This window comes from Montipora capricornis, chromosome 6 (assembly GCF_036669925.1).
Source record: "Montipora capricornis isolate CH-2021 chromosome 6, ASM3666992v2, whole genome shotgun sequence".
In the NCBI taxonomy this organism is placed as follows: domain Eukaryota; kingdom Metazoa; phylum Cnidaria; class Anthozoa; order Scleractinia; family Acroporidae; genus Montipora; species Montipora capricornis.
This window is the reverse complement of record NC_090888.1, coordinates 8,841,749-8,851,748: the sequence shown is the minus strand read 5'-3', so window position 1 is coordinate 8,851,748 and position 10,000 is coordinate 8,841,749. Positions and strand designations below refer to the sequence as shown.

The following is a 10,000-nucleotide window of genomic DNA, read 5'->3' as shown; positions in this document are numbered from 1 at the left end:
CACGATCATTTTGTGAGCGAGATTGCATAGAATGGAAAACATAAATGTAACAAGCTTCAAAGTATATCCGCGGAGTTTTTTTTTAGATTTTAACATCGTATTCTAAGATGTTGTCTTCGGATATTGTTAAGGTATCTTTTTGTTAGCAGGGAGTGAAGATCTTGATGATTGTAGCGATTGTTTCACCAAACCATAGTTTATATATGGAGATGGTTATGAAACTCGACACCTTTTTTTCTAAAACACAGCCAATCAAAAGTCTCGATTAATTTATTCAGAACTCAGTTACAAAGCGAGGACAAAAGATTGTGCATAGACCTTATTCATAAATGGCGGCCAATTTATAATTCTATTGTCGAAGTGCAAATTAGCCTACCAAGCCTCGATACCATACAGTGAATTGAAAAGAATTCTTGCTCTAAAATGAGGCTTGGTAGGCTAATTTTCACGTGGACAAAAGAATTATAAATGTGACCGCCGCCATTTATGAATAAGGTCTATGGTCAAGGTCAAGTTAACATGAAGCGCGATATGACTGGTCTCGCTTTTGAAGTTTCCATAGTTTTCATAACCAGTCCATCTTTATGAACTATGACCAAACCTTGCATTACAAGGTTATAACTTGAGCGAATCACAACGTCAGTCAAATTAGCCAATCGCAAAGCAAATCAAATACATTCAACTGGCGCCATGCAAGCGCGGGAAAACACCCAACGGCAGGAAAGTCAGAATTTGTTTGGCTTTAACCTCTGATTGGCTGGGAGTGTGGCGCGAGATTCTGTGGGCCCGCCACGCAGCGTGACGATGTACAACTCGCAATCAGGAAATTGATTTTGACTCTCGCCATTGCCTTTGTGTCATTTCAGTACCTTCTGCACCAGATGTGGATGTCATATTTGCCGTTAGTGCCACCTCAAGCGAAGCCGCAGAAACCCTCCGCATCATGAAGGACACTCTAATGTATGTCATAAACAACTATGGCGTGGGAAGTATCAGGTATGAGCAAAAAGTTATTAACCCACTTAATGTGTTTGTGAAACTCTCCGCTTTTGCTGCTGCCATACGCTGTTATATTTTTGCGCGAATCTCTTCCCCTCTTTGACGATGAGAAGACTGCAGTTTTGTGTTGTGAGTTCAGCCGAACCAACAGCCAGGGTCTTAAAATAAGTGAGGACAGGAGCCCATCCTGGAGCGTGCAACTTCCATACAGCGTCTGTGAAACGGCGTTTTCACAAGTAGGTACATTTTTAGACTAGCCCTTCCCGCGAATTAGGTCAAAAAACAAAGTCAGTTACGGTTCGGTGACCCTATGACGTCAGCTTAATTTCTTGTATTTGGTCATCGGGCTCCTGTGGGAGTCTCATTAGCGGGAAATGCAATCTAAAAATAACCTTACTTGTGAAAACGCCGTTGCACAAGTATAGTTAAGTTGCACGCTCCGGGTGATGGGCTCCTGGTGAGGAGCATTGCTGCCTTTATAAGGACTTCTGCAATTGGTTAAGAAAGGAAAGAAAAGTCGAGAAGGAGACAAGTAGTCCTTACTATTTACAGTGTGCAGACGAAATTTTAGATAAATGCGGGCTTAAATTGATGAAAATTAACTTAGCCGAAGAACAGCATAAATCAATAACGTACTGGCTGTATCCCAAAGTTAGGTAGTCGCTTACGAGGAAGTCCACTTTATTGTTTTCTACGAGGTATCTACCGAAAACATCATCATTTACGTGCTCTATAAGCAGTTGTCATGGTAACACTAGAGATCTAATGAAAATTGGTCAATGAGTATCTAATGTGACTTTTATTAGAGAATTTAAGCACCGATGATGGTTATTGCGATGGACGCGCCATTAACCAATAACTTTATTAGTTTAAAGAGGAAAACTACAAGGCTGCACTTGCGTCGAAAATAGAACGATTGGACTGCACGTGTGGTACGCATTTGGTACATTTCTTTACAGTTCTTTGCTAAACATAACGTGAAATTAGGTTTGACGATAATGTAAACATACAACAGAGAATCAGTTTTCTGTAGTTTACTTCAAAAGTATTGATCGAGTTGTAGGATACTTCTTCACTTCGTACAACAAGAAGTCGCGTCAAGACTTGCGATAGCGCGAGGTTACATTTTGAAGTGATGTTTCAGTTGACGTAGCGGTTGTCGATGTTAGTATTTCGTTTTATGTCATAAGATACGGCATTATCACCTTTGGCGCTGATCCCACCGTTGTCCAGAGGTTTACAGCAAAGGACCACTCTCCTGAGGAGCTCAAGGGGTTGGTGCAAGGTTTACCGGAAAGTACAGGACCACCGGATTTTGTTGAAGTGTTGGAATCGGCAAAAAATGTTTTTGACGGCGAAGGTGTCAGACCTACTGCATTGAAGGTATGTCGTTTCTAGGGCAATGGGAAAGGACTATAAACCGAAGGCTTCGTTTTACAACGAACAGTCATTCAGTTGTTGTTTCTGTGGATCTTAAAGAAACCACACAAGGAACGCAAGTCGTAGGGCACGAAGTTCCGTTACTGTTGGGTGGGCGTTTCTTGCACAAAAATGAGGCCAGTTTGGTGTGTTATCTTTGAAGGGCATAGGCTGTATAAGGATATCTTTTGTTTACATTTTTTTCCTCGTTAGCACAAGGTTATCGTTTTCTCATCAGTCAGTGGAGAATAAAGTACTAAATATTGAAAGTGCATTCCATAATGAACTCTCTCTGAAAATTTGAACCCAATATACCAGATAATCTCTGAGCAAATGATGCTTTGAAAATGCGAAATTTTACAAAGAATGTTAATTTATCAGGTTTTGAACATCAAACTAATATTATTAGTCGGACTAATAACTGTCTTGTTATGACAGCTAAAAGGCTTAAAACTGGAGATTTAACTAAGTTTAACAAGTTCTGTTACTTTTTGAAGCATGAGGCATTCTGTGAGCAAACTCTTATGTTAATGAAAAAAAAGAAAACAATAACGTCAGCAAAGATTCCCTAATCAGTGAGAGTTTGCCGTCTTTGTGGGCTTTTAACTGTCATGGATCATAATTGAATTTTGCAATTAATTTTCTCAGGTTGTCGTGGTGATTACTGATGACCGCTCAGCTTGGTCTGCAGAAGAAATCAGGTCAGCGGCAAAACCATTAGAGGAGAAAGCCATTCATGTCATTGCTGTGGGTGTTGGAAAATCCCCGGATGCTGCACAGCTCGAGACAATGACCCAGAGGAAAGGCGACGTTCTCAAAGCTCCAAAAGATGTGGACCCAGCTGAATTGGGAGAGAGAATCATGGAAAAAGCGTTTCAACGTAAGCTCGTGATTGATAATCGGCATGACTCGGGAAAGCTCGGAGAAAATCCGAGTGCTCCGAAAAAGTCGAACCAATTTTTGCATCTTAACTGTGATTCCTTTCTTTGATTGCAAGGCGTTTAGCACTGATAAGATCGTAGAGCAGGGGGGGGGGGGGGTGGAGTTGGGGGCGGATTGTCCAAGAGCGCTTCATATCGAGAGTTTCCAAGCAAGCAACCGTGGACAATATTCCTGTCGGTGTACGTTGAATCATCTGGCTTGACCTGATCGGCGTAATTTCAAGTTGAAAAACTAAATATTTTCAACTTTTCTGTGAAAAGTTCCACTTCTAGGGAATCATGTTAAGGAGCCACCTTTTGACACATGACGCGTGTAGGCAAACTACCGTGAATCGCATTGTGCACTTGTATTGAAAGGATATGAGGGATTGGACAATGGAGAGGCGGTGATAAGACGGCGAGGCAAGAGGGACGGAGGAGCTTAGCCCCCCCTTTTAATTTGATGCGTAAATGCAGGGCTGGAAATAATTTCCGGAGAGTCTCCGGACACGATGACCGGCCAAATTCATTTTAGCTCGGTCACGTACCGTTCCTGGCCTGTCAAATTATATAAAATAAATAACTCTTAAACAGGGGCCCATGAACCAAAAGTGGCGTTATATATTTCCAAAAAAGTTGTTGCTTAGAGCTTATTTAAAGCACTCATTGTCAACAACGGTTCTTGTTGCATTTCACCAGGGATTTCAGATCAAAGTTCCGCAAATGACAATACACAGCGACTTTCTACAACTGAAAGAACTCAACAACATGGAAATTTTCATTTATTTCATTTTCAAAACGATCAAATGTGACCGGTCAACATGACCGGCAAGACGAAAGGTTGACCGGTCAACTCCCAAATCAGTTCGGACATTGTCCGTTGACCGGCCGTTATTTCGAGCCCTGAAATGTAAAAATTTCGTAGGTGACTTTTTATTTTTATTTTTGAAAGAAATATCTTGAGAAGAATGCTGAAAATAGCATTTCCAGAAAGGTTGTTGCCCTGCCGTTATGATGTGATTATTTTAAGGCAAATTAATACGGCTCAACTCGTTTATCGTGAGCAACTATGATGTCCACGAGAACGCGAACAGCAAAAAAAGTAACCGGTTTATGATTATAAACAATAGTCCTCCCCTCTCTAAACGTGCGTTCAATCTAATAGGGCCGTTTATACGAGAGAAAATAAGCCGCGGCTTACTCTGGTCGCGGCTTACATAAGACGCGAACACCCCGTATAAATGGTACAAAATCTACGTTCACGGCTTTCTCAAGCCGCGGCTTATCCTGGCCGGGGAGTTTATACTCGTATAAATAGTTCCTTTCGCAGCTTACGTAAGCCGCGGCCAGAGTTAACCGCGGCTTATTTTCTCTCGTATAAACGGCCCTATTGTTCCATTACCTTGCCGTTCCTTTCCTGAGAAGGATATGAAATGACGAAATTTGACGTCAAGTGGAGGATGTTGCCACCCGACGGCAATGAATTTTCAATGTTCTCAATTTTTTTCTCCAAACTATCACGTGGTTCATAGCTTTGACAATTTATTTCCCGGATAGTTTCTGTACAATTTAGATGACGAACGACTTTGAATGATCCCGAAATGATTACAATAACTCGAGGCTATATTTTTATGGCCGCCGCTTTTCGTTAATGCTTAAGCTCCCTTATGATTAGGAGCGGTGGCTTTTCGCTTGTTTTTCTTGAGTTTAGCTGGCTTCCCCTTCGTAATTCCTTCCTATTTCTAACGCTTGTCAGTTCGACGGGTACATTCCCACGAATACTCGCGGTTGAGCCACGGGGATCAACATTCGTGTTAGCGTTTGTCTGACCAAGAGTTGGCCAACCGGCTTTCACTGGAATCTCCTGGACGTCCACTGCTCCTGTCAATCTTCATTTATTAAAACAGTCATTATTTCTTGTATGTTTCAGCTGTACTACTACCAATTGAAGAGGTAGACCTTGTTTTTGCAATGTGTTCTGTATCTGGGCTTTCAAACCAGTCATTTGAGCTCATGAAAGACACCGTCAAATCCATTGTTGACAACTATGGCACCTCCAAAGTCCACTACACTGTGGTTATCTATGGTACTCAGGCACTCGCGACGGCGGAATTTTCAGATAAGGCGCTCACGAAGGAAGACGTTAAGGAGTACATTGACTCCCTCCCCAAACCAAGAGGTACTTGATTTGCAGACGGGCGATACTGCCATTGCGACGCGTTAGATTGAATTCACGACGATATCGCTATCGCTAAGCATTAGTTTAAACGTCCTGCGTGCATGAAATAGAAAACAGACAGCAACAGAAGACCATTGCCTGGAGCCTCCTTACGTATTATACCTTTGAATCAACCCTCTCCCATATCTTTTTATTTTTAGAACTGCTATATCTTGTCATCATTGCGAGGGTAACTTCGTGTTCGGGAGTGCTGCATTGTGACGCAATCAATGGCCGACCATATGTCTCTTATGATTGGCTATTGTGAAAATACCCGCAATGTGATTCAAGGTTGACTCAGAGGACTGGTATAGAAGATGGAGGCTCAGGCAAATGCTTAGACTCAAGCAATAGGCCACGTGTGATCTATCAATATTCTCACATGGCTACGAGGCTGCATGCTTAAATTTGAATATTGGTTTGTTTCGAAATCTCCCTGAGACGAAGAAACCAGAACTGAGCCGTGAAATTTGACCACAAAGCCTCGTAGCCATGCCTAAATATTGATATATCGAACTCGGCGTATTACTTGCATTCTTAGCCACAGAAAATGTCTTTGATTCATTTTGATTCAGTCTTATACTTCATTTATCGGGCATTCATTTACTTGCAGGAAGCCAAACCTCTCCAGTCCTTGAACAGGCACTTGAAACCACCAAAAGTCTATTTCAAGGCGGTGGTGTGAGAAAAAGTGCCAAAAAGGTCCTTGTAATATTGACGGACAGGAGTTCGGGAATAGAAGAGAGTGTACTGAGGACTGGGGCGAGTCAGCTGGAGAACAAAGATGTTGAGATTATTGCTGTTTCGATTGGAGACGACTCGGATATTACCGAGCTGGCTTATGTCACGCCGCATACAGGCAACATCATTGATGCGCCAATTGATGAAGACCCAAACCAGTTATCAGCTGAAATAGTAAAACTGATTCGTACAGGTTGGTTAAGCATCCAAATCCACACTATGACTTTCCTTTACTTGCTACGCCCTCTATATCACACGCATTGTCACGCAGCAAGTGGAGCTTTGTGTTACGTGACAGAGAAATAGGGAAAACAGGAGCGGAGCGATTGCGTGACAATTATTAATGCGGCTGCGGATAAAATTCTTAATTTGACCCTCAAAATGCAAGCAGCTGTATGGAACGTTAGTTCGTGCGTCGCCGCTTTCCATCAATACACTGAAATTGCTTTCCACTGATTCGCTGTAGAGTGTCTATTTTTACATTTCAGATCCACCAACAGTCGAAACAGAAGTAGACGTTGCCTTCGCTGTAAGCGCAGACTCCGTCAACTACATTCAAACCTTTAGTTTAATAAAAGATGCCATAAGCTGGATAATCGGCAAATACGGAACAAGCAGGCTGCGTTATTCGGTCATCGTGTTTGGAGCCGATGTCTCGACAGAAATCAACTTCGACAAGGAAGTGACCACTCCGAATGCGTTGATAGAATCTGTCCAGCGGCTTGCGCGGAAGACTGGTGGCTCTGATTTGAAGAAAGCTATTGACGAGGCGACCAAAGTATTTGAATCTGCGGGCGCCAGGCCAGACGCTAGAAAGGTACAACTTGAAATTCTGTGACTACCAATATTTCCTTCTGAGGAGAAGAGGGGCGGCCTATATAGTAATCATAAGAGAGTACGGAATTCAATTTAGAAATAGTCCACAACGCACGAAGCCTGCAAACGAGGGAACTTCGTCGCGAAACATTGTTTCCGTAATATTTTTCTCTTACGTCACCGATTCCTCACAACCCTTTGTGCTTCGGTTCTATGGTGATTGCAGGATGCTGCATGCTAATAGAGACCTTTAGATTCTAGGACGAAGACGAGAACGAGTACGAGTTCCGAAAATAGTTAGCAAATTTATAACCCGTTCGATTAATCTTACAATTTCTTTGCAGTATAGGTCGCTCAGTTATTCTTATTGCTGGTAACTGAGCCTTTTTGCTGACTTAAAAATGCCAAAACTGCTACCGTGTTGTTGACTCGTTTTGACGCGACGACATTGTTGTTAAACCTCGTACTAAAATGACGACGGTGTCACGGTGTTCCCGCCAAAATGACGCTGGTTTGCGCGCGCTCACTGTTGTTCTATGAGAAAATCTCGTACTCGTAGTCGTTCTCGTCCTAGAATCTAAAGCTCTCTAATAATTAGGGAAAGTAAGCAACGACGACGGCGACGGCAACGGCAACGAGAACGTCATGTCACACTATAAATTCGCGTTATTTGTAATCACTTCGTGACTATTTCAAACGTTGTACTATGACAAGGGTGTGGTAATTCCTCAAATATGACACTTGTCGGAACGTCTCGTAATTTAGGGGAGAAAATGCAATTTTATCCTCAAGTGCTGACGTCCTTCATTAAACTTGCACCTTTTTGGCTATTTCGCGTTGTTGTTTGCAGACGACGACAAAATAATGGACAAAAGTGAAAAACGCACGTGCAGTGCGCGCAAAGCTATTGTTTTTTTCCACTAAATATGCAAATTTGTGACGTTCTCTTTACCGTCGCTGTTGTCGTTGCTTAAGTTCTTGAATGTGTTTACCGAGACCAACGTCTTGAGTATTGTTACTCACGTTGAAATTGTTTCAAAGGTTTTGGTTGTTATCACGGACAAAGGATCAGGACTGAGTTCATCTGATATCGAAAAGGCCTCTGAACCTTTGCACAACAGAGGAGTCAAAGTGGTACCTGTAGCTGTTGGAACTAGAGCTAGTCCATCAGAGCTGGTCTTGACAAATCCTGAACGATTCGTCATCGAGGCGCCAAGGAATGAAGAACCACAATCATTAGGACAACAAATTATGGAACATGTTGTTAGGCGTAAGTCGTTGGGGTGGCACAAAGGAATATGTGACACTGTTTTTCTTTCACATTTTGCGTGCTCAATTAATCCAAACAGAGAGGCTAGAGTTGTCGGCCATTGCGCCGTGACAACTTAGTTGTCGTCCATCGCGCCTTAACTAAGTTATCAAAATCGCACTGTTTGCTTCGACACCTTCTGTATATGAAACGGGAAATGGTAGGCTTCAGCTTGACATGAGGCATTTTTTGTTTGTCTTCCGACAAAGTTTTCGATAGCTGGCAGGCCAAAAAAAATTGCCCCGCGTCAAGTTGTAATAAAGTTCTCTCGTCCTCAGCTTCTACGTTCGTGTTAGCGTGATCTATTGGGTGTAGCGATGGTTTCGTGCGCTCGCTATTTTAGTATTCCTGTACGAGAACACTGTTTGCAGGCTAGCTAATAATTTCTAGGCTTATTTATTTTAATTGGTTTTACGTCCCGCTGCAAAACGCAACTGTTATTCTGACCTTTGCTGTAGACGTTATTTTAAACATGATCTTTCTCCTTTGTCTTGTGAATGACGTGAAGAGAACGCCGACTTTGCTATTTTAAAAACGACACGATCTCATCGTCAGATACAAGTTTGCCAACACGAGGAAAAGTCGGCGAGCATTTGTTGCCTACAGTTTGCCCACATCTTTATAGCGTCGTCGATACATTTGAGTTTACCAACTTTTTTTTTACGTTTGGAAACCTCAATCACGAACCAAACGCCATGATACAATTTTGGTACATTTATCTGTGTTTGCCTTGGGTACCATCGTTATAAATTATTCATGCTTTTTTGGGACAATTTGTGGAAGTTACTGTGATATATTCTTTCTTGTATTTTCAGCCAAGTTCGCTGCTATCGACATCGCTTTTGCCCTCAGTGCCACGGGAATGTCGGCCAACACAACATTTAAGCTAATGAAAGACACTATTGATCTCATAGCTGAAAAGTATGGCACGGGTAGTATGCGATATAGTTTTATCCTGTACTCGGACACAGCCAACATCGAGGTAAAATTTAGCGAGAAATACTCCAGCCTTGAGGACTTAAAGGCCGCTATCGCAGCTCTTCTACCAGTAAAGGGTGGCTCAAATCTTCCAGCAGCATTAACAGCAGCAAAGGAAGCATTTGAAGACAGCGGGGTTCGCGAGAATGCTGCCCATGTCCTTGTCGTCATCTCGGACAAGAGATCTGGAGCGAGCGAGGAAAACGTAAAGAATGCTGGGAAGCCGTTAGAGGACTCTGGGATTCTGGTTGTCCCCGTTGCTATTGGAAACGAAGTTGATAAAAAAGAGTTGGAGTGGGCTACAAGCGATGAGGACAATGTTATCGACGTCAAGGCGGATGAAGAGCCCGAGATTCTGATGGAGATGATTTTGGCAAAAATAAATGGTACGCTGTCACTGTCATCTCAGGCCGTTATGATTCTAGGGGCAAAACTTAGTTCACCCGTGCTTAGATCTAACTTTGAATAAGCTTATGTCTATTTATAACTGTCTTAGTGGGGGAGGTCCTGAGTACATTGCCGATTTGTTGAATTTCAGTAAAGTGTGTTCTAGTCTAAGGGGAAAGAGCAGTAATTTAGAACAAGCCCACTTTAACTATG

General features: G+C 42.5%; 2 protein-coding genes across 2 annotated transcripts in view; both read left to right on the top strand.

The window, feature by feature from the left end:
• The window catches only part of LOC138053180 (coadhesin-like), a 9,270-nt gene extending 3,029 nt beyond the window's left edge, over positions 1-6,241 (top strand). Inside the window, exons 4-9 of the mRNA XM_068899841.1 lie at positions 867-996; positions 2,190-2,382; positions 3,067-3,298; positions 5,269-5,517; positions 5,718-5,746; positions 6,170-6,241. Coding sequence (XP_068755942.1) covers positions 867-996; positions 2,190-2,382; positions 3,067-3,298; positions 5,269-5,517; positions 5,718-5,746; positions 6,170-6,241 — 905 coding nt within the window. The remainder of the gene's footprint in view (positions 1-866; positions 997-2,189; positions 2,383-3,066; positions 3,299-5,268; positions 5,518-5,717; positions 5,747-6,169) is intronic.
• Positions 6,242-7,615: 1,374 nt separating this feature from the next.
• LOC138053179 (collagen alpha-3(VI) chain-like) overlaps positions 7,616-10,000 on the top strand; it is a 17,334-nt gene continuing 14,949 nt past the window's right edge. The window contains exons 1-3 of the mRNA XM_068899840.1: positions 7,616-7,624; positions 8,155-8,383; positions 9,238-9,786. Of these exons, the coding sequence (XP_068755941.1) occupies positions 7,616-7,624; positions 8,155-8,383; positions 9,238-9,786 (787 nt within the window). The remainder of the gene's footprint in view (positions 7,625-8,154; positions 8,384-9,237; positions 9,787-10,000) is intronic.